The 24,385-nt window shown below is 42.0% G+C and overlaps 1 protein-coding gene across 1 annotated transcript; it reads right to left on the bottom strand.

Annotated features, from left to right (window-relative positions):
* LOC105688979 (transcription factor sem-2) lies at window positions 1-24,159 on the bottom strand. The gene is made up of 2 exons (XM_020853996.3): window positions 22,866-24,159; window positions 1-5,992 (listed from the first exon to the last, which is right to left on the bottom strand). Exons 1-2 carry the CDS (start codon window positions 22,968-22,970, stop codon window positions 4,793-4,795), a joined length of 1,305 nt encoding a protein of 434 aa, XP_020709655.2. The 5' UTR covers window positions 22,971-24,159; the 3' UTR covers window positions 1-4,792.
* Window positions 24,160-24,385: the final 226 nt, after the last annotated feature.

The following is a 24,385-nucleotide window of genomic DNA, read 5'->3' as shown; positions in this document are numbered from 1 at the left end:
TTTTTATTTCCTGTTCTTCTCTCTCGTTTTCTCGGTTACATGCTTCACACTATTTTCATTTTTGTTTAATCTGATTCCAGAGACATTCACAGCCTGTATAATGTTAGTATGTTACAGAGGTTTTGTTTTTCTATTATAGTTATTAAAATTTGTTAATGTGTCTTCATATTATTTTTATTCTTCGTTTGACAATTTAGCTTATTTTCCTTTTTGTTTTTCGTTTTTAATTTTATTTCTTTCATATTTTATATAATGATCCGGCTATAGTTCCATATAATATATGTGTCTTTTTCTCGCCCGCTTTTATCATAAATAGGTATAATTAATTACTTTAGAATTCTCTCGTTCTTTCGCTCCTAATCGCTGCTTTATACCAACTCATCCTTTTCCATTCCATTTCGTACTGTACAAAGGGATGATATTTTATGGGAGGGTATAATACGACCCGCTGTATTGCGTTATCCACGATCGAATTTACCGTTTTATTTGATTTTCCTTTTTTCTTTAGTCCATTTCTTTTGTAAGGATTTTATTTCATTGTACGAACGTGTGTAAATAATTTTCTAAATATTCATTTTTATTTTTATTTGTTGTATCGTTCTTTTTTATTTTTATCTCATATATATAATTAAATTGTGTTTCATCGTCATATTACTTTTGGCCCTGTAGTTAATTTTGTACAAAGTTATTATTGTTTATTAATTGGTTCTTCACACCTTTTTCTTTCTTTGTTCTGTTTAATTAAATTTTATCTGTTCATATATCTTGTATGTATTCATATATATATATATATTTATTTTGTTGATCAAAATATCTGCGCCAACTGTTACGAACGTCGGTGATGGTAGGCACTATTTTCAATTTAAACATTTTTCCTTCTATTCGTTAGGTGAATCTCGTTTCACTTTTATCGCGATGCGAAGAGTAGAAGATCGGGGAAAGAACGAAGCTACTCACTTTACCCCCGAGGGCCCCGAGTAATTTCATCCCGTTTATTGACCAATGATTATTTCAAGAGAGGGAAAAATTTAGGGAAGAAAAGTTTATAACTTCAATTCCAAGCGATAGACGTACACATAATTATCGCGTGCTTTGTAAAATACGGTATTGCGATCGATCATTTCTTTCGCAGTATTAAAGATTTCGTGTAAATACAATTACGTTTGTAAAATATAGAACGGTGTTGTTACTCATCTTACAATTCCAATACCAATTTCAATTTCAATTTCAATTTCAATTTCCATTTCAATTTCCAAATAGCGTTACCGACGAAGCACAGTAAGTGCCTACCCACACATCAACTTTTTATATACGTCAAGTATGTAATTATGTATTTATTTATTTGTTCATTAGTTCATTCGTTTTTTCAAATTATTTATTTCGTCCGTGTGTAGAAGAAAGTGTAACATTCTGTCATCACCTTTGTACACATCATTAATATATGTACGTGATACTAGATGATTGTATTCAACAAATAGAACAAAAAAAACTATAAGATAATATCAATTATTTAAATTAATTATTGAGAAACCATGAGATCAATATTTTGATGATTGTTGATTTTTATATCAAACATTCGGCATGACAACCACTTGCACACTTTATGAAAGAACGAAAGAATAAGAAAAAGAAATAGTGAACTGAAAAAGAAAATGATTGAAAAATATTTTACCCTCACGCAAATTGTCGTGATTTTTCGTTCGAAGCAGTCATCAATTCAACCTCTGCGCAACAACTTATTATTCATAATATCCCGTATTTAATGATAATCAATAATAATGATAATAACGACAATAATAATAGTAATAATAGCAGTAATATTAATTGTAATAAAAACGATAATTATCAAAATAATTCCATGTCTGTATTTCACGTAGGTATGTAACGTTTTAGAATGTTATGTTGTAAGTGTGCCGCGAAATCCGCAATGTAGATTATAACTTCTTTTAATTTATGTTCTTGTTTTTGTTAGCGATGTTGTTAATTCTACAAATTTTATCGTTTATATTAATAATTGATTTAAATAATTGCAATATCGCATCGGATTGGCAGTACATATATCCAAATATAAATTGTCGTGATGGTTCTTAATTATATATATGTGTATATATATGTATATACGTATATAAATTTGTCGTGTAGCGTAGATATTTTATATATATATACATACATACATAATGAATTGTTAAACGTTGTTCCTCTCGTTTTATTACACAGTAAGATTGCTTTCTCTATTTCTACAATATATTTATCATCTATAGAACAGTTATAATATATTACTAAATATGTATGTATATTTATAATATATTTATATCGTATGTATACTATATGCATCTAACGCAATATACATGAAAAGAAAAAACAGGAATGACCCACTTGCTTTTTATTTTTCTTGTTTTTTGGCATGTCTGTAACGCATATATCACCGCATTTGCCACTGGCTTTAAAAAATGTATATGTACAAAATTTCGCATTTCACTTTCTCATTGGTTTTCACTTTTCTTTTCTCTGTTTCCCTTCAAATTATTTGATCGATATTCTTCGATTATTGCTTTTCATTTCATTCCATCTCATTGTTTCGAATCGATGAGAAAGTAAAAACTGTGGTATTACACATCGTACGTATTTTATACAGTAGGTGGATTAGGTCCCCGATGGCCATTGATCGATAAGACCGAATTTCTTATTTTCTTTTGCACTTCATTTTTTTGGAAAACCACAGGATGCGAATGCGGCACGATCATTTTTTTTCTCATTTTTTTTTTCCTTTGAATCTATCATTTTCTCACAGATCTCGTAAAAATATTTGTAACATTCAAATTTTTGCCAAGTGCGGGCATCCCGGATCGTACGAATCGAATCCATGTATGTATGGTATACTACAGTACATGTACAAGTTGTAAGAAAAAGTAACCACTAGAAAAAAAAAAAATAAAAAAAGAAAGAAAGAAAAGAATGCATCGGAATATGGAGAATGAACGAAAAACAGCTATAATCGCATCATTTTTTCTTAGATTATATAAGGGTGGTATATTCATATGTATAGATATTTATATATATTTATATATTATATAGATTAGTATTTTACAGCGTTTGAAAATATCTTTTTACTTAAAAAATTTTGTTTTCCTTTACTGTTTTTACCATTAAATTATGTGTAATGTACAATACGTATTATACGTCGTGATTCAAATGTCGAAAGAACTCGATGCATCGCATGTATCTCTTTTTTTCTCTCTGTCTCATTTCCGCCATAATCTACAAAGTATTATTTTACCTTATCATCGTGTCCCGGTAGCGTGACCGAGACACCCAACGATATGAAAACGAAAAAAAGAAATCCGACTAATGAAAGAGAAGAAAAAAAATATCGATACAAATAATGGTAAGAACGATAATCAAAATTAACAGTGGTTTATATATGAGTGAAAAAATTACATCTTCGAAATTTTCGATAATCGATCATTTGTGATTACTTTGTCAGGTTTTTATTCATTCATTCCTTCCTCTTTCGTTCTTCGATATCTCTGTATTTCATTTCTCTCCAACGTTTGAAATTTGAAAAATTACGAAGAACGAAAAAAGAACAAACTGTAATCTCATCTGTCAGAATATACTCATAACACATATGCCGAATCTATCCGATTTTAATTTTGTCATTGCATAATATTATTCAACAAAATATACAGACTAAACGCGAGCTTTTCCGTAAGTCCCAAACTACGAAGTGACGTTGCAAAGAAAACTTCCAGCAGATGTTAACGATGTACGATGAATTTATTTCAATTGATTTTTTTCTCCATTTTCCCTCACCTTTTACATTTCTCAGCTGAATCGCCCGAGCGCCGCAAGAAAAATCAGCTGCTGTAAAAGGACTCGTCTCTACAGGTACTTTAAACTTTAAAGTTCACAGGAACCCTGATGGGTGCCACGCCTAAGAGAAACTGCAGCCTCTGCGGCGCACACGAAGGTATAAAATATAGGTTTACGTGTATAAATATAAATATAACACACGCACGGTAAGCACGCAAGTGTACCAGTGAATGAAAACCCATCAGAGTATGAACAGGAAACAGCTGTAGTTTGGGACCACTTCCGGCCCGCGACACCAGACAGAACACCTCTTCTCCTTTGCTTCGAGCAAAAACTTCGTACGTACAATATACACGTGCGTACGTGTGTATATTCGACTACGTATGTGTTGACGTGAAGGAAAAAAAAAAAAAAAAACGAAAAAAAAAAAAAACCAAACGAAAAGGAAAAGAAAAAAACCCTCTTGAGCATTCGGAAACGGTCCCTGCAGGATGCCTCCTCCTCCTTCGACCGTCCCTTTAAATTACGGGCATTTCGTGTTTCCACGTATATCGGTTGCGACCGAGTCGCACACCTCGCGAAATTCTGAACGAACCAGACGGTAAATAGCAAAACGGAAATCATAGTGATAACAATAATAATAATGATAATAATAATAATAATGATAATAAACTTAAAATCAATCGCAATGATAAAAACACACCTTACATATGTACCAAGAGATCATCATCGACGTGAGCATCTCGCGACTAACGAAATACTTGGTGTAAAAATCTTTATATTATTATATTTATGTTTCTATTTATTTGTTATATTTATTATACCGAGTTTTTCTTGCTCCTTTCATCGCCCCGATCTTTCTTATTTTCTAAGAGAGAATGAGAAGAAAAAAAAAAAAAATAAAAAAAATAAAAATAAAATAATAAGAACTATTAGCTTTTCACTTGACTTACGAGGGCAGTCTTTCAACGATCTGTCCTCAATATGTTATCCAGTCGTTGTTATCGTCACCGATGCCGGAGAACATGTCCGTAACGTCGGGTGTACATGAAAATTCAAAGTGCGACCCGCTACTTGAGCTATCCGTCTCAAATGAATCGAGCTCGGTCGTGATAGTGTCGATGTCGAGATCGAGCTTGAAATCGCAGGGTTGGATTTCGAGTAGATCCGTGAGACAGTCCAAGTCCGCTAGACTCGTGTTGTTCGTTGGTTCTTCCATTTTGACGGGAATCGTGGTGGTCGCCGTGGCGGTCGCGGTGCCCGTGGGATCGACCGGTTCCTCCTTGACCGTGAACCCGGTTTTGGTTGGCGTCGACGTCGATGACGGTGAGGAGGACGAGGACGAGGACGAGGACGAGGTGCCGGTGGCGGGTGACGGCGAGGCGGCGGACGCGGACGACGAGGATATCGTCGACGAGGTGGAATTGTTGGCGCTCCTCTGATAATTCCTCGATATCGGTTCGGAGAATGGCCTTATAGAGGACAGGAGGCGATCGTTGGTGAACTCCGACGTGAATTCTACGTCGTCGTCCATGTCCATTTCCTCCTTTATCTGCGACGTTTGCATTATCGTCCCGCACTCCGCGAACGTGTCGTCGTAATAACTCGCGGATTCCGGTGAATCGGGGAACCTTGTGTCGCACGACGGACTGTTCGGTACTTTGGCGGTTATTATCGGTGGCGTCGGTGTGTAAGCCGGTGTTTTTTTCTCCAACGCCAATCTCGCCTTTAGCCTGGAAATGGAGTTCGTCGTCGGCGGGGACGACTGTAGCCTCTTCACCGGTGTTTGATTGTTGCTGTTGTTGTTGTTGTTGTTAGAATCATTTTTCTGTAATTTAGTGAGGTGCGACGAGGACGTGGACAGCTGTTGCTGCTGTTTCTTCGACTTCTTGGTCTCCTTTACTTTGGGCGCCGGCGCCGGTTTAGTGGTCTTTTTTCGCGGTCTGTACTTGTAGTGTGGGTACTCCATCATGTGTAGCTGTCTAAGGTTCTCCGCCTCCTCTATGAACGGTTTCCTCTCCGCTTCGTCCAACGTCTTCCAACGTCTGCCCAACCTCTTGCTTATCTCGGCGTTGTGCATGTCCGGCTGTACCTCGCAAATTTTTCTACGCTCTATTTGGGACCAAACCATGAACGCGTTCATCGGACGTTTTATGTGGTTTGGATTGTTCTTCTTGGTCTGCAACAGAAAAAAAAACCGTACGACACGGAGTTAGAATTACGAATGACGACCACGGACACGTGACTAGGTGGTAAGATCTTCTCTACGAGATCCCCGATCGCGAGTTTCACCGTGACGAAGAGCTAAGAGCGTGGAAGGAAAGATGCGGCGCGGTGGACGGATAGGCGGATCCGGAGCACCGGAAGGGGAGAGAATACTAAGTCGGTCTGTCGGTCTGTCGGTCGACGGAGCCGGTGCAAGTGGTCGGATTCCTCCGTTGGTAGTGGTGATGGGAAAGTGCACCGGTGCGTCTTGGACGGTGCACACCGGTTTTACAAGTGGGCGATCACCGGAGCGCGGGGGAACGCGAACGGGGCGAGAGCCCTTCGTCGGAGACGTAGCGGCGAAGGCACGTACAGCTGTGGAGCGTCCACGTTGCCCCTGACGCCGGGGGTCGACAATCCCCCGAAAAAATCAACGTCCTCTCCTCGACCGGATCATACGAAGATCTTTCGCACACCGAGAATCACTCGGCGCTACGTATCGTTGAAATAAAGGAAACGAAAGCTTTTCCGGAGGTCGGACGATAGCGATCGCGATGATTTCCCGCAACGGCAACGCCGGCGGCGCGGAGGTCGATACGTTCTGAGGTGAAACATGGGAATCGTCCTCGAACGGCGTCAGCAACGGAACGGCGGCAGCTGACACGTGCGAGTGGGTTTCAGGGAGAGCCGGTGTGTATCGGCGGTGCCAGCGGTTTCCGAGGAATAAGAAACCGAGAGATAGGGGGCGTCGACGGATGATAGATGTGCATGCGGCGGATAATTAAGCACGAAGGGGTCCTTCGCTCGGTCATTTTCTCGCACGCACCCGGTCACCCTGGTCGGTGATACCTATGGGAACGAAGTTCTCTAATCTTTTTCACCTGTGTACACGATGTACTCGGACTCTGAACGTGCGCACACACTCGTAAGACACGATGCCCTACTGCGGGACACGATTCGCCAGTTTTCAAGGGCCTGCCACGGCTCGTCGTGTCTCGCGTGTTCAGATTAAGATCGCGAGATCGCAAAAGGCCACGGTACATCCTTCCTTCCTTCCTTCCTTCCTTCCTTAGCGAACCGAGGAGTATCGCTGGAGGTGTACGCGATGGAAGGAACGGCGTTAATTCGACTACTACCAGGCGAACGTCTATCGCTGTTTACCCTAGAGTTTCAACTGGTACTACGCAGTCTGCATACAACATACGTATAATACAACGTTCATCAACGTGGGCACCGTGCAGGTTGGGTTGTTCTGCCGCGTTAGCTATCCTCACCTTGACACACTTAACACTTTGGAGGAGATTAAACGAAGAGTATCACCTGCCTTCTCCTCTTTCATCTTCTCGTACTTATAAAACTCGGTAGTCATCGCCTGTCTCCCGCGCGCACGTTTCTCAACCCTAACTCTTTTTTTTTTTATTCACCTTCCTTTTTTCATAACATCCGTGTGATTATTCCTGCCGAAGAAGACCGATACGAAATTAGAAAAATATATAGGTCTACGCGATGTGCGGTACATCAACGACAGCCACACTCCGTTCCACCGTTTTTTTCCTACTATTCGGTAATTAAATGAGCCCCCGGTATATTTCTTCGGTCTGACGGGAGGGCCGACCTCCCGGATAATGGATGAACTTTTTACTCCCTTTCCCTTTCATTTTCTCATTTTCATCGAAACACCGACCGATCCTTTCCAATTGGGGAACTGTAGCAGCGGCAGCAGCTGCACCCCGAGATACCCTTCCGTCGCATCCGCAAAAGTTTTTCACGTCGGAAAAAATAAGAGAAATGAATAATCCGCGTGCGCGGAGTTTCCCAAAAAAAAACTGAAATCGCGTTGCTCGCGAACGCGGGAACACGTGCGAAAATAAGTCTCGGACGTGAGTAACCCGACACTTGAAAATGTCCATATAGACAAATTGCGAAATATGTGGTGTATGGATATATATATATAGAGAGAAATATAAAAATGACGCACACTTCCTCGGGCGTAAAGTCCGGGTGTATCGAACACACGTAACTCTAGTTAGTCGTGCGTGTGCCTACATGTACCCATATCAACGTGCGAGCTAGTTGTTTCCATATCCTACATATCTATATATCTATATCTATATCTACCTGCCTGTTTGTTGGTTAGCTACACACATTTTATATTTACTATTAAGCCTGCAGCTGACGGAAGTGAGTCGTAAGGTCACGCCATAGCCAGGCTTGCATCTCAACGCGGTCTTTCGGCCTTCGATCGGCGCGAGTCCTGCCCGCACCTCGCGGGTTATTATCCATAGGTATACTACTACTACTACTCCTAACGATCCGCGCGATCCGACGTCCGTTTATCCGTCGATCGGTTCTTGGGTTGTACGTCCGACGTTAGATTTCATACTTGTTCGCGTATTCCGGTCGACGGACGTCTCCGTTTTTGAAAATTTTAAGCTCAATAAAAAAAGAGGAAAAAGAAAATGAAAAAAAAAAAAACCAAGTATCGCAGCGCGCACGTATCAGACACGTATAACAAGGAACGACGAATGAAAAAAATGTGTAATAATGGCAATAATGATAATGGGAGGAGAAATATACCGAACGTTATTGAAACCTTCCAGAAATGGGTATGGGTACGGTCTTACAGGTTGAGCTACGGATAGCGAAGTCGTGTGTAAAGGCGAAAAGAGAACCTTTGCGTTGTAAAAATATGAGGTCGCGGGTAGATACTGGTGTACGGCGTCGTTCTTTCGCTTTCCGCATTCCCACTACCGTGACAACGAGCGGGCAGGCATATAGGACGCGCGATATACCGAACGAACGACCGGTAGCATACGCGATAGTTACGGAGACCGCATGCGGAACTGCCGGGTTCCGAACAAATTATTATACATACATAAACGATCTATCGGAAATCAGCGATTCGATTTCAGGGATTTTCCGGGAAGACGTATTAGTTTTGTAAGGTGGTTTGAGAGTGATTTTTCGTTCTCGGAGAAACGTTCGTACGGCGAATTCACGACGCACGTATATGTATATTCGAAACTGGATCAGAAAATTTGGAAGATAAATTTTCGAAACTGTACACGCGAGACATACGTTGTAGACGATATCGCGTATTCCATGAAATCCATACGTAAACCCGTTATTTTCGGTAAATACGTACATTCATCCGTCCATCTACCGTTTTAATTAAACGAATGATTCAGGAAAAAATTTCCGCGGACATATATAGTTTACATATTCGTGGAAATAAAGAAATTCGTGTCTCTCTCAGAGCAGAGTATATTATAGTATATGTATAACGGTGGTGTACACAACGTATAATACACACGGCGATAGAGAACAGTAATTTTATGAGATTTGTGTTTTACAAAAATAAATCAAACGAAGACTGTGTAAAAATCTAAATTAAAAAAAAAAAAAAAAAAAAAAAACCTCCTATGGTAATAAAATCATTCCTATCTTGTACCGACGATCGATTACGTATATACACACGCGGAGTTTATACAGCTACTGCAATACGCGCGTGAATTAGATCTGCATATATTTGATCGTTCGATCGACACAGATAGATTCGTCCTACGGGTATAAACCACCCGCAATAATATCTTCGATTTATACGTATACGAATGTATGCGAATACGTATACATACCTACGTATAATTAACCGACGATGATCGTTGGACGTGTATAAAAAATATAATGGCTCACGAGAAGAAGAAGAAGAAGAATAGCGTATAATAATGTAATAATTTACAACTATCGGTAATTCTTACGCAATCGATTGAAAATATCTGACAGTAAATAATACCTCATCTCATCCTGATTTCATCTGATCCTTAATGATCGTTAATCCTCGTCGTATTCGTGCGCGAGTATTTTTTCTTCTCCTCTGTGTTTCTTTTTTTTTTTCTTTTTTTTTGTTCGTTCTCCTCTTCTTTTTTCCCCTTGTCATTGCATTACACAATCCTCTCTCACATCCTTACGAATACAAACGATGAATAATAACGTGTGAATCCTATCTCTGATTTATCGCGACTATGGAACAATCGTTGTAAAAACCAAAAAATCATTATTATTCCACGATACGGAATCCATCCGGTCGATCGAGTTCGATCGGCGATACGGTGTTACAGAGGAAACTGGATATATATATATATGAATTATATTTATAGATTCTCATTAAGATCGTCGAACTCTCGTGACTCATAAGGCAAAGGTCCTTAAGTGAATACACCTATACGTAGTACACGCGCAACAAGCGTAATATACGTGCACACGTTGTATCGCGAGAGATTAAAGTTTAACGAACGGACACACTGTACACCATGTACATACATACCGCCGACTCCTCTACGATCTACAACAACACACACGTAACGCACCGTCGAATAAAAATTTTTCTGTCGCCCGCCGTGAGTCGATCGTGTACGTAACGTAACGTAACGTAACGTACCTCTCTTACCTATACCCACGTACGTGTGTAAGGAGTTATGAAACGAGGTGTAGAGGAGAGATCTACCGAGAACGACGATGACGGGTGTACGTCAGCATCGGTGGTAGCGGCTACGCCGGCTATTCCTACGGTCGTTGGCATTGACCGCCGTAATATACTTGCACCACCGCACCGCGTAATGTGTAGAGTAAGGTACCTTCTTCCTTCCTCCTTCTTGTCGTATATTCCATGGCTGGTAAAACGCGCGGCGTTCGTTAAACTCTCAAGGAACACGGAATAGTCATTTAAAAACAGCCCGGCGTACGTGAGAAATTCGAGACGAGACGAGAGAATAAAAATGAAAATAAAAATAAAATAGAAAAAGAAGCGGAGAGAGAGAGAGAGAGAGAGAGAGAGAAAAAAGAATAAATAAAAGGAGGAGAAGAAGAAGAAGACGTAACTAACTACCTAGCGACATCCGTCTAACAAACTACATGTGACTCTTGATAGTGTACGCGCGACGATTTCCGCGTTTCGTGTACGTGCACACGTACACCGTTCGTTCGTTTTTTTTCTTTTTCTTCTTTCCTTCTTCCTAGTTTTTAAGCCATCTATTTTCTCTGGTTTTATTTTCTTATCTGTGCTCTTTTCAAATGCCAAATCCCAACCGACGCCGTACTGACCTGCGCTTACAAGAGCAAGAAATGTAAGGCTGCAAAGTCCATCGACGTATGTACAGGGAACACTTCCTGCTATTTAATAATTCCTGACATATTAGGTATACCTAGGAGTACCATTACTGTACACACCTCCCCCACCTCCCTGTCGTACGCTGATTATAGCCTAATATCCACGTTTGATGACGAGTCGATTTAGTTAATTTTATTTACAAGAAATTTGGTAAGAACATCCGAGATGATGAGAGAAAACAGAAAGAAAAAAATTACCTACTCGCATGTAGAACGATATGATATTAATATCAACCAGCGAAGGTTCAAAGACATTTCGTCGCTTACGTGTAACAACCGGAGCGACGATAAAATTCAAATGAATAAGATCTAGAAAAATTTGCACAGGGATACAGAAAAGATTAGACGTTAATGGGGATCGTGATACGTATCCATATATGCATGGAATACAAACGAACGCTCGTACGAATAATATACTTGTGTATTGGTGCGGGTATAATTTGTTCTGCGACAAAGTCCTTGAATTGTTAATAACAAAACGCTACATTTTTTCCATTCGACATCGCATAGCGGTGAACGCAGTTAAATTAACCTTCGCGCGATTCTTTGATATACACACACATATATTATACCGTCGCCGACAGGATAACGCGACTTCGTTCGAATATCTATCTCCGCTATCCTACGCGGTTCGCGATGACGGTCTGTCGGCAAAACTAAAACTAAAACTAAAACTAAAACTAGAAGAAGAAAAAAAGCGAAAATCCAGGATCAGGTGGGTGTGATAAATTGAGCTCTCCGCGAGCGCGACAGGAAGGACGTAACGAATGTGTGCGTTGCCGCGGTAGTTGCAATAGTTGGGTAGATCAGCTATGCGAGTCTCTCTAAAGCTGAACGTGCAACGGACGCACAACATCGATATCCAGGGAGTGGCTACCGTAATCTGGGGATGACGTGAGTAATAATACAGCCGTTGAAATAATACTTCGCAATATCCAACAAAACAAGCGAACAATTTTTAATTTCTTACGTGGAAACGCGTATTTTCAATATATATATATATATATATTTCTTTAAAAATGAACGTTACGTACAGTACCGACATGCATCGGGTCGAATAAGAGAAATACGCACGATTCGATTCAAATTTAATGCACACGCACACACGCGTTATAACGATTCGTACATCTATACATATACTTTCCCCACTAATCGTCCACTAATCGCCGGCAATCAGCGCTAATCGTAAATCGCTATAATATACCGCACAGCGATCACCGGACGACTGACCTTCGCTCTCCCACCCTCTTCCCTGTTTGAAGAAGAAGAAAAAAAAGAAGAAAAGAAAAAAAAAAAAAAAAAAACCACCACCATTTCTCGCTTCGAATCTATTCCTTTTTCTCCGTCTGTGTTCGCCGAGCACGTATGTTACGGGCTATTACTTTATACTTGCATCATGCTCGGCGGGGGGGGGGGAGGAGCTATTAACTCGTGTACGTAGAGAAATCGGCGCAGGAATCGCGATATCTTTCGGGACGTCGAAACACGAGGATGATGAACGAAAAAGTCCGCCCGAATTTTCCTCCTTCCTCTTCGAAGCGTTAATTTTATTTCAGAGTTCCGAATATTGCGCGCGATTGAGTAAGCGCGAATTGCGGTGACGCGGTGACAAACGGGACTGCCCCATTCGCGAATCGTCCACCAAATAATTGGCACGAAACTCGTAGCCGCTAAACGCGTACGCGGAAAATACCGTATATACCACCTCTGGTCTCTTGTTGTTTGACGTGTGTAACAGGCCCGTTCGGGTTTATCGTATTTACGATGAGACATTATTAAGACTGAAAATACTGACGAAAAATCGTACGATCGAACGACGAACGTAACGCGTGACGAAGCGGCGTGACACACACCAGGTAAAACTTACGGGTAATTATATACGTGTACGAATCGGAATCACGTTGATCCCCCCGGAGGTGTAATTCCACGGGAAGGATCGACGAAGTTTAAATATTGATCGAAAAACGTATGGGCGAATAATCGAGATATCGAGATTCGTAGATCGGAAACGAAATTTTTTCTCTCTGATTTTATTCTTTCTTAGATTCGAACACGATCCGTGCGTGGGCGCGTGTCGTTCGTTTCGCGCGTTGTACGTACGTACGTGTCAACCTTACGCTACGATGTGGTACGAACGTACGCGCGTGTGAACGTACCGCACACGTAGTCGGATTTAATTCATCGAACCTTGATACAGATCCTTGTAGGGTTAAATATACGTTCGCGCGCGCGCTTATGAACAATGTTCTACAATTATATTTGCATAGATAGAAACGCGTACATTGTAGGTATACGCGCGAATATACGTACTGTACGTACGTAAGACGAATACATTCGCGAAAGGGTTTCAGAGTGCAGCAGCAGCAGCAGCAGCAGCAGCAGCAGCAAGCAAGCAAGCGTCGGCGAATGTTCGCGTTGCGGTATATATATTCCGATCAGCGAATAGCTGCAGCAATTTGCTCGGGCGCAAAGCTTATTAGAAGGCGCTACGTTGTATACGTACGCGGAGACCTTCTCCCGCTCAAAGAACACGGCTAATGCCTTATAAGATACGAGATTACAATTTATAATCAACGTACCATAGAATAGCTGCTATTCTTCTTTACTTTTTAGCTGTTTTATTTTTTTATTTTTTTTTATTTCTCCCATTTTATTTTCATTCATTTATTCACGAATGCGTGCATAAATATTTATTTTTTTCTCACTCCAAATATTCCAGTCTTATCTTCTTCTTACAGTTCTTCGCGATTGGTTTTTCGCAACTCGCAATTAGACACGCGTGCATATTAACGTTGTGAAGAAGATCGCAGACCGGACGACGACGACGATGATATCAGAGAAAACTAGGCTAAGATGGATGTAGGTCGGTGTATGGAATGATAGAGAAATAGTAGAATTAGAAGAAGAACGGCGAAAGAGAGAGAGAGAGAGAGAGAGCGAGATTAATATCGAGTAATACGCTGACGCAGGTGGGAGATCAGATGTTGTTTCTATTTTTTCTTTCTCCTTCCGTTTCATCCTCTTCCTTCGAAACGCACGGTGGAAGTGGAACGCGAAACTTATAGTAGGCGGATAGAAAAGCGAGATGAGCAACGAGTGAGTAGCGAGCGTAATTGCACAGCCAGGGGGGTAGGTGTGTAAAAGGTGTAAAAGAAGGACGATGACGATAATGACGACGACGACGACGACGACGACGACGATGATGATGATGAGAAGTTGAAGGAAGAAGAAGAAGAAGGAACATGGGAGAAGGTACGCTACAGTAGAGCGAGGGGAGAGGTGGTCCGCGTACCATGAGGTAGCTGGCCTTCGACCAACGTATTTAGCGTAGTCGAGCGAGTGCTCGTACTGCAGCGGTAAGGATAAGTTTTCTTAATAACTACACCGCTAAACCGCAACCCATGGATTATTCCCTCGTAGGTTACGAGAGACACGGTTACCCGGAGTCCCGAGAAAATCACGACTCGAAAAAGGAGAAGAAAGAAAAAAAAAACAACAAAAAGATTCAAACTCTCTTCGGATATCGTAACCCTGCGCGGGTAGGAAAAAAAGACGTCCCTGTTGTACGTATATATACGTGGTACCGGTGTGTCTGTACATCCGAACTTCGATGTAAAGGAAACGCGGCGAACACCGTAAGATCCACATCTGATTCGCCGCGTTCTTTGTAAGTTCGCGAAGATCGTGGGAACCGGCGATTCCCAACCGATTTGCCCCCACGCCTCAAGCGAGCTTCCCTCGCCCTTCGCCTCTACTCCGTTGATCGATGATCGCCGATGGACTCGTTCGTTCGTTCGTTCGATGATGTTCGTATCGCTGACAAATTCTGATCAACTGTTTCCAAATCGAATGAGGTATATATGTGTACGTATCGTCTAAAAGGAATTAGGAGTAGAAGAAAAATGGAACAGATTATAAACGAATAAGAGGCAAAAAGTTCTTTCTGGTATATCGGGCACGGTTAACTGCTCTTCGCGTGTTCCTCCTCATTAGTATACGTAAATAAATGAATCGTGTTTCGATTGACTGACTCTTATCGGTTCGTGTACGATTGCTTTGGAGGCTCGTCGTCGTCGTCGTCGTCTCGTTCTCGTTTACGCCGACAACCGGATAACCCGTAAATTGATTCTTTTTCTTCCAGTTTCTAAATTTTTTACTCTCGTCCGCTTCGTTACCGGAACATCGACGACGTAGTTTGTCCAGGCATCGAATTTTTAAACTCAAAACGTCTTTCGTTTCGCGGCAATCAATGTGTCTCGACGATCGATCTTCAAATACGTCGTATACGTGCGTGCAGAATAATTTAGGAAGAGAAAATGATTTACACGATTAGTTTTATTTTCCGCGAGCGTCGAGAGAATCGAGTCGCGAATCGTCATCGTCATCATCATCGTAGTCGTCGTATCTGCGTATCGTTGGGTCGTTCGGTACACTTTCATCGGCAGTTATGCTCGCTCTGCGTTACAGAGGTCCGCGTACGGTCAGCTGACATCGCTGGACATCCGCAGAAGTCAATCCGAGGCGTGATAATAAAATGTCGTTATGCGTCCGATATGTGGGACAAGCGAAGAAGAAACGTCACGTTCATGGCAGTTCGTGGCGAAGCGAACAACAAATTGAATAGGATCAGAGCGCGGTGCAAATACGCAATTATTTGAAATGACTTTTGTTCACTTACGCTATGCGCTGTACGATATGCAACATTTAAGATTGCACGTTAATTACAATATTCGTTATTACGATGCGTCGATTAAATTAATCATTGCAACAAAAGGCGTGGACGTGTATTAAACGTCGAGTGAATCGTTAGTTCAGCGATTTCCTGTTATGCTTTTCTTCGCTAATTTTAATCGGCTTACATCATCGCGATAATCGACCGCGAATGGAACAAGAATAAATAAGAAGGAAGAAAGAGAAACCACGTCGCGCTGCAGTGGAGAGTGAAAATATTTCACCCGATCGAGAGTTGCTCGGACCAAAAGAAAAAAAAAATCGATTCTCATTTCGCCGTGCATGTGATACGAAACAATAATAATTACACATTCACCGCACTTCCTGTATTAACGCGTTACCTCATCGTCCTTGCGTCCATCGTCCGTCCGTCGATGCGTTCGATTCCAGAGTCGCCAAACGTGCGACGATCGATCGAAAAGGAAGAGAAGGAAAAAAGGAAATAAAACAAACAAATTCATAAAATTACAGCGAATGCAACGTCGGTACGTACATACGCATGTAACGCGTACGGTATTCGTAATATCGCGGCGATAAGTGGAACACTTTTCGGTCGCCTTCAAGTCTGTTATTTCCAGCGTGGGTATGCGTATATACATATAATATACGTATAATAATGACATCAGTTTGTTCGTCCGGTACGACCGATACGACCGATAAGGAACGACCCGAAAGATTATTAATCTTTTTTCCTTTTCCCACTTCATATTTATTGCTTCGTTGTTATAATTATTTTTTATCCCGTCATTGGTGCCTCCTTGGCTGTAGGCGCTCGCCAAATTATATCTCGCAAATTAGCAACCGTCTGTCCGAAGAGTTTCACGTACGAGTGTGTATCGATATATAATTCTGAGATACCGATAGGCGTGGATAATTTTGATGACGATGCGTCGTATCGACGTCTGTCAAAATCTCTTGCCGTCTGGTTGCAATCGTAAAATGAAACAGAGAGAGAGAGAGAGAGAAAACGTTAATTGTTCGTCTGTACCGCAGACTTTTGGTATCAGTAAAAACTGAAAAAAAAAAAAAATAAAAAAAAAATCAAGGCGATCTAATCTCTGTGACATTGCCGTGCCTCTTCAATGTTGATTTAGATTGAAGAGTTTCATTAATATCTGCAACGTCGATGTCTGGCAGCGTTCGAACGATCGCACGACGATATCCGCAGCAGCACCCGCGCATGCAGGTAGATGATACAGAGGGATAAATAGATAAATGATCGGCGCTGCACCCGATGATTTCAGCGTGTAACGTAGCCTAGGTACGTATGTATCGTATGTCGTGGTATTCCGCACCTGCGTTCGCGGAATGTTTACCGGAAATTTATACGCTCTTTATCAAAGTAGATCGGTATCTGATTCCATCTTTTTTTTCTCCTCTTTCGCATCGCGGATTGATTTCGATATAACAACGATCTCTGGGCTAGAAAGAAAGGAAAAAATCAACGCGATCGACAATGCCGGACGTACGTACACGTTTACGCGGTCAGCCGTTGAGACGAATGATTTGCAGAGAAGTGGAAAAGCTCGTGAAATAATTACTTTACGGTATAATTTTACCACGTGTCGCAAGAACCGCGTTTGCTTCTCCTGATTTTTTTTTCGTTTTTTTCTCTCTATTATTATTAATTTATCCATCGTTCGCATGGTTATACGCGCGTCGAACCCACACCATGAATTTCACAGAAAATATAGCTTCCCCCGTGCGAAAATGGACGTGGATTTATTCAGCGCTTGTTACACACGATTTCAATGCAAACTATTTTGAAGTTCGCAGCTAATCTATCGCGTATGTTAATGCAAACGTGTGACATTAATACACGAGTTAAACCTATGCTATTAGGAGTGCGCAACCTACATACTGGTAAGTAGGTACGTATAATGTGGCAAGGCGTACGGAGAATACCTCGGTGAATTATACATGTATACACGTACGTATACGTACTGTATATATATATATTCGCAAAACTGAAACGAGAGAGTGAGAGGAAACGGCGAGCGAGTAGCTTATATCCGCGCGGCTGTCATAGCGAAAGAGAAAGGGCTAACCTAGCTATAGAGTGCAATAGAAGTTGTTGCATCGCACGGCTGTTGCAGCCAGAGCAGCCGGAGCAGCAGCTGATCAACGGTTCTCAACTCTGTTGATACTCGGGGGAGGGTTACCTTAAAGCGGATGGGAACTGCGAAGATGGATTTAAACGCAGAGTCTCTCTAGCACCCTACCGCACACCCGTTCGTTCGTTCGTTCGTTCCTTTATTTTCCAACCGATCTTCGAGCTTTTTTCTTACCCTGTTCCTCTCTCTCTCTCTCTCACTTGGTGTTCGTTACAAATTTTTCAAAGAACCAAACTCACAAAAACCGAAAGACTGGAGATAAATTTCGTGAGCGGCGAAAAATGAGAGAAGCGTTCGAAAAGTGAACGATGGTCGATCGGCGAGTGATCATCGCGGTGTTTTTTGATTGTGAGTGGAAGAAAGATTGGTCGGTGAGGTTCGTCGTTCGTTTGTGTTGTTACGACGTGATACGCGAGTCGGGGAATAAGAGAAGGCGTTCTCTCTTTTCGAAGGAAGGATATAAAGGACGAAAGAATCAAGAAGGCTATAACGCAGGTAATCGTGGGTAATTTGATGGGATTGTACGTATCAGAGGCTGAAGGCGTTGGAAGTTGGAAGTTGGAACACCGAACCCGGTCAAAGAGAGCCCCCATCCTACCCTGCTCTCTCTCTCTCTCTCTCTCTCTCTCTCTCTCTCTCTCTCTCTCTCCTCTTCTATCGCGCAAAGTTCGGCGATGATGGGAAAGAGAAGGAAAGAGAAAAAGATGAAAAGGAGAAGAAAAGATCGGGTCGGGCCCGCGAGATGTTTATTTCTCTTTCTCTGCTACGACTGACTACGCTGCTCCTGCAATCGCTCATCTCGTACGGAGGCAGCGGGCAGCAGCAACGCGTTACCAATTTCGCTTGATGCAAGAAGATTAGAGACATATATCCGGTACGAAAAAAGAACGACGAAAATAAAGAGAAAAAAAAAAAAACGACGACGACGACGAAAAAAAGGGAAAAGAAATAACTAAATAAATAATGAGAAATGCAACGAAAATTACCGCCGTACGTGTACGTGTGTGGTATAGGAGCGGCAAAATGTAGATGATTTATATCGACGTGCCTACGTACACAATTTGTTTCCGACTACAGGGTAATGATAATGTATGTAAATCGATCAAGCGGTACCTACCCAGTTAATGAATCGAAATTGCGTAAGATATTATTCTGGTCATTTTTTATTTTATTTTCCGTTAATGAGTTTTCCGTCTCACGAATCGCGTTGACTCGTGTTTTTCCGCATAGACTTTGTAGAAAATTGGAGATGTAATGAAAACGGGAACGAAAAATTGGAAAGATACGATTGAGTTGAAGTATATTTTCTCTCTCTATTTTAAAAAAATATAAATTATGAAAGATATTTTTACCTGAACGGGAACGCGAGGACAGAAAAAATTACGAAATTAGGTAGCACGTTTAAACGTTTTCTAAATCCCGAAATGAAGCGCGTGTATAATCGATCATTAATATATCGTTACCATCCCATACGTATACGTAGGCATGCATCCACTATACTCGTATATCCAGTCTCGGGATTTAAGTCTCGCTTAATATACGGTCAAAAAATTCAACCGAGATTCGGTAGCCCGGAAATTAGTGGCGCCTGTTCGTTATAGTCGCGCGTAGGCCGCGCATATATTTGAGTATATTATAGACGTATCCGCAGAACCCATGGGTATCTGGTATTTTCTATTTTACGGTCCTTCTCCTTTTACTTTTTTTCTCCATCGCTTTTCCTCGTACGTTTTTACACGTCAATCTCTTTTATTTCTTTACACATCTCGTAATACCTGCACAGAGATACGCTCGAGTCTCGTACGATCACGATTTGAGATTCTATTTTTTTTATTATCCTTCGTCAATTTTTTTTTTTCTTTTTCTTTTTACGATATTACTTCTCGTCGGTTTGGAGAAGAGTCCCAAGGTTCCGGGCGCCCCTGTACTCCGTATAATCCCGAGGATTAGACGGGAATCACGCGTGCAGTGTAGAACACAAACGACGATGGTATAACGTCAAAAAGAGAGACGCGTACGTCATATCCAGGTCAGGGAAATAGAAATAGGAATTGAAAGGAGGAGGAGAAGAAGAAGACGACGACGATGAAAAGAAGGTAGGTACGTAGATGCGAGCGTTAGGGACTCCGCTACCTTCGCGCAGACGAACGGGGCGTACAGGTAAAGTTTGAACGGCGATACGGCGTTTTTAATATAATATAAATTATGCATCTCCGGAGCGGACATTATAAACTTGAACGGGAGCGAGCGTAATATCATAAAATCAACGACGACGAGAGAAACTCGAGCGTTTATATCGCGTGTTGCACCGCGATCGCAACAACTCGCGCGGTAGCAAAGCGGCGCACAGGACGACGAAAGTGTACGCGATATAAAAATAGAACGCAGCAACAGCACGCTTTACGTTTTATGTATAATACGTACCTACCTACCTATCTACCTACCTACCTACCTACCTACCTACCTACACCTTCCTACGTAACCTACGTATTCATCTACATACAAATATATAATTTATATATGCATCTGTAACTCCCTCCGCGAATGTATGTATGTAACGTATGATTTTGATTACGTACTCTCTGCGGTATCGCGTAACTCGCGAACACTTTTTTCCCCTCTTTCTTATTCTTTCCTTATTTTTCTTGCCCGCGTACGTGTGCGAATGTATCGTATGGCTACGTATTTTTTTGCGTGGGTGATATTTCGCGTTTCGTTTAATCTCTTTTTCACTTTTTCGTCATTTTGCCTTTATCTCGATCGCGGAGGTTTCTCCCCAAGATTTTGTCGGAGAGCAAAGCGAACGGTTCTGTTCACGAGGACTCGGATACGCCGGGTATACGTACGCACGGCGAGTTATACCTGGTCCATGGGCCACATAAGGCAATACGCCAGAACTAAACTCTAGAATTAGGCATCGGGATTCGAGGACCATTAAAAATGTAGAGGGATAATTGGCTAGCAGCAGCAGACAGACTGCTGCTGCTGCTGCTGCTGCTGCTGCAACGCTGGTCTGCCTGGCGACGCGAAGGGAGAGAAGAGAGTAGAGGAAAAAAATTAAAATGAGAGAAACGTGTAGAGACGAAGAAGACCCATCGGGTTGATGCTGGCTGGCTGGATGGCTGGTACAAAACAGCGGTAGAGAGAAGGCGGCCGGCAATTTACCGAGAAAACAGCGTAAGAGTGAGAAAAATTTTTGGGTCCTTAAATAATTATAGACCAGGACACCAACACCACCAAAATTTTGAGGAGAGTAAAAGGAAAAAAAAACCAAAAAAGAATCTAAAATAAAATAAAGCCAACAGGAACGACCCAAAAGTTGCGGCCGCTGGCGCAGACATTATCAGCCAGTTTCAGGACGATGACTTCGACGGCGACGACGACGACGACGACGACTCGACTCGACTGGAATCATCCTCTCTTTTATACGTCTTTCTCTCCATTAGTTTCTCTCTTTTCCGTCTCTTTTTCCCCTACGTACGGTCTGCGCCGCGTGGTTCTTTACTCGTGTTCTTCGTAAAGAGGAACCACCGAGCTGCAGGCACCGGGGCATCAGCTCTGGGGCCCTTGGAATATTAATTCCGAATTCGTCACGGTGCATCTCGAAACGATCTCGCTCTCTCGCTCTGCCTATTCCGTGTCGCGCGGCCGGCGTCTCTCCTACCCATACACGCTGGTATACGTACGTACCAACTTCGTTCGTTAAAAAATTCGAGAGATGAGATGAGATGAGACGCGTCGAGACAAGGCGAGACACGAGTGAAGTCAAAGTCGACGAACGAACGCCGTGTCGCATCCGATATTTCATTTTAACCGTACCGTACCGTACCGTACGTACGCACCGCGCGTTGTTATCTATCACTCGGATTATTCACCGACGAGAGGACTGCGCCGCTAATTTCCATCGACGGGGGGATTTTTTATTCCGGAATTCAACGTACATCAATCTGTGCTGCTGCTCTCTCTCTGCGTCAAAGTTGGATGGAGATGAAAAAAAAAAAAAAGGGAGAAATTGTTTTTTTTTCTCTTTCAACCGCTTCTTTTTCTCCACTATCTATTCATTATTTAAGAGATAAAAAGTACGAACGAGAAAAAAGTAGCAATCGGACGAAAACCGACGACTACCAAAATAGCGAGAGGGAGATAGAGGAAAAGTGGAGAGCCAAACGATACGACAGAGAGACTACGTCGAATGTGTGTCAATGATAAGAAGAAGCGAAACGATACACAGAAGACCAGACAACGTACACTTGAAGAGACGAAAACAAATCCGACGTATAGAGAGAAAAGAAACGGAACTTTTCAGATGATCTGAAAAACGGATCATCGGTCATCGGAGCTTCGCGTTTGATTCGATTCCTCGCACGTCGCGGTTAATCATCCTCAAAATCTTTCTACCGTACACGATTTTGAAGATCGACGACGAACGAGAAACGTAGTTTTTCTCGTTTCTTCTTTTTCCAAACTAGTTCCAGTTGGAAAAAAGGCGAAAACCTCCGGATACAAAACGACGACGACGACGACGACGAGGAGGGGGGAGTGGCGCGACGTCGTCAACGTCGGTAAGTCACGTCGTCGCCGTCTTCTCCGTCAGTCAGCTGATCCCGTTTGTTTTAGTTTCATTGTCAGTCTACTTAACAGCTGACGATGAGACGATACTAGACGTGCGCGCATAGGGTACCTTGCTCCGGAGGTTTTTCCACTTTCCGCACGCCTGCGGAATCGCCAACGAGACGCAAACATTTCGCACCGTTCGTCATTTACGATTGTTTACTCACCGCTTACGGTGCGTGTCGTTCGATTTTAATAATAAATAGGTAACGGGAGTTCAATTACCTGTGTGGCGTCCGAGTAGGGTGTAGGAGAATTTTTATCCACAAGTTGCGATCCGAACAGGGGAATCCCCGAGCTTGAGGGGCTGTCCTGTTGTTGCGGCACCATTTTTGGGCCTTACGTGTCGCGTGTGTCACTTCACTTTAGATATTTATTTTTTTTTATAAAAAAAAAAAAAACACACCTGCACACGTACACTTCAGAACGACGACTTCACGAACGAACGAACGAACGAACGATGGAGTCGATCCACCCGACGATTCGAATATTCCGTTTGTGTTCAGTTTGGCGTTAATACCAAAAAAATCATCGACGACCTTTTGCTAGGACCGATCGTGTTCGAAAGGGATTCGATATTTTTCTTGGTTCTTCTTCCGACGACGACGAAGACGACGACTGGAGATTTGTTTGAGCAACTTTGATTTATTTATCTTTCAATCACCGCAAGTATCTGTACAGTTTTTTTTTTCGTTTTTTACCACGAGTACGAATATCAAAAGTCCATTTTCTCCTTTATTCCTCACTTCGGCGGATACGGATATTGTATTGCTACGTCGGAATCACATAAATCGATCGTTACGAATCAGCTGTACTCTATACGACGGTTATGAGCTTTCGTTAGTGAAAAATTGTCCGATCATCGAACACCGACATTCGTTGTTCGGCGTTACTTTTTTATACTTTTTTATCTTTTCGTTCCTTTTCTTCGTTTTCTCATCCAACGATCGAGCCAAAAATTGATTTGCTCGAAAAGCGACGAGATCGACAGAAGATACGTTCGAACAAACGTCAGAACAAAAATAAAGTACAAACGTAACCAAAGTATGTAGTAACTTTTAACGAAACAAACGGTCGTCTGATACGATGTAAAAAAAAGCTCGCACTCTTATCGTCGTATACTAGTACTCAAAGTTGGACCTCCTCGAAGGTTACCCTCTTCTCTTTTGCTATCGAATAAAAACCCAAAAAAAAAACAAAAAAAAAAAAAACATGTGTCTATGAGTCGAAGAAAACTTCAGCCTGCGACCGAAATTTTTTGGATTATATTGTTTTACTTAACTTTATTATTAATCAAATTGTCTCGTATATTTTATGGATTTTTCTCTATCAATCTTATTGCAATCGTCCTCGAAAATCTTTCGGAAACAACGTAGAAAAGAAAACCAACGGATAAAAATAACTACGATATTCTTCTCACTACTTGTTGTTGTCTACTGACATGTGGTGACATTATTACCGCTTTTAACTGAGACGATGCTCGCAGCACGAGCGCACATAAGCTACTGACTTGACTGCCGTCTCGAACGCCCGTCTCTATACTTCAGACCTGCATCAGCTGTGAGCCGCTTCCCTCCTCCCTCGCCACCCCCTTGCGCGTGCCCCTCACCCCCCACCTAGACCGATATCGCCCTCCCCTCCCCCCTCCCTTTACTCGCCACAGTCAAGCAACGAACTCTCTCATTCTATCCCCACCAGTCGACGGTGTTGGAACAGCGGGTCGCGCAGCACGTCGAGAACCAATC

This window comes from Athalia rosae, chromosome 4 (assembly GCF_917208135.1).
Source record: "Athalia rosae chromosome 4, iyAthRosa1.1, whole genome shotgun sequence".
NCBI classification, from domain to species: domain Eukaryota; kingdom Metazoa; phylum Arthropoda; class Insecta; order Hymenoptera; family Athaliidae; genus Athalia; species Athalia rosae.
Note: the sequence above shows the minus strand (reverse complement) of the source record. Positions and strands in the feature narration are given on the sequence as shown.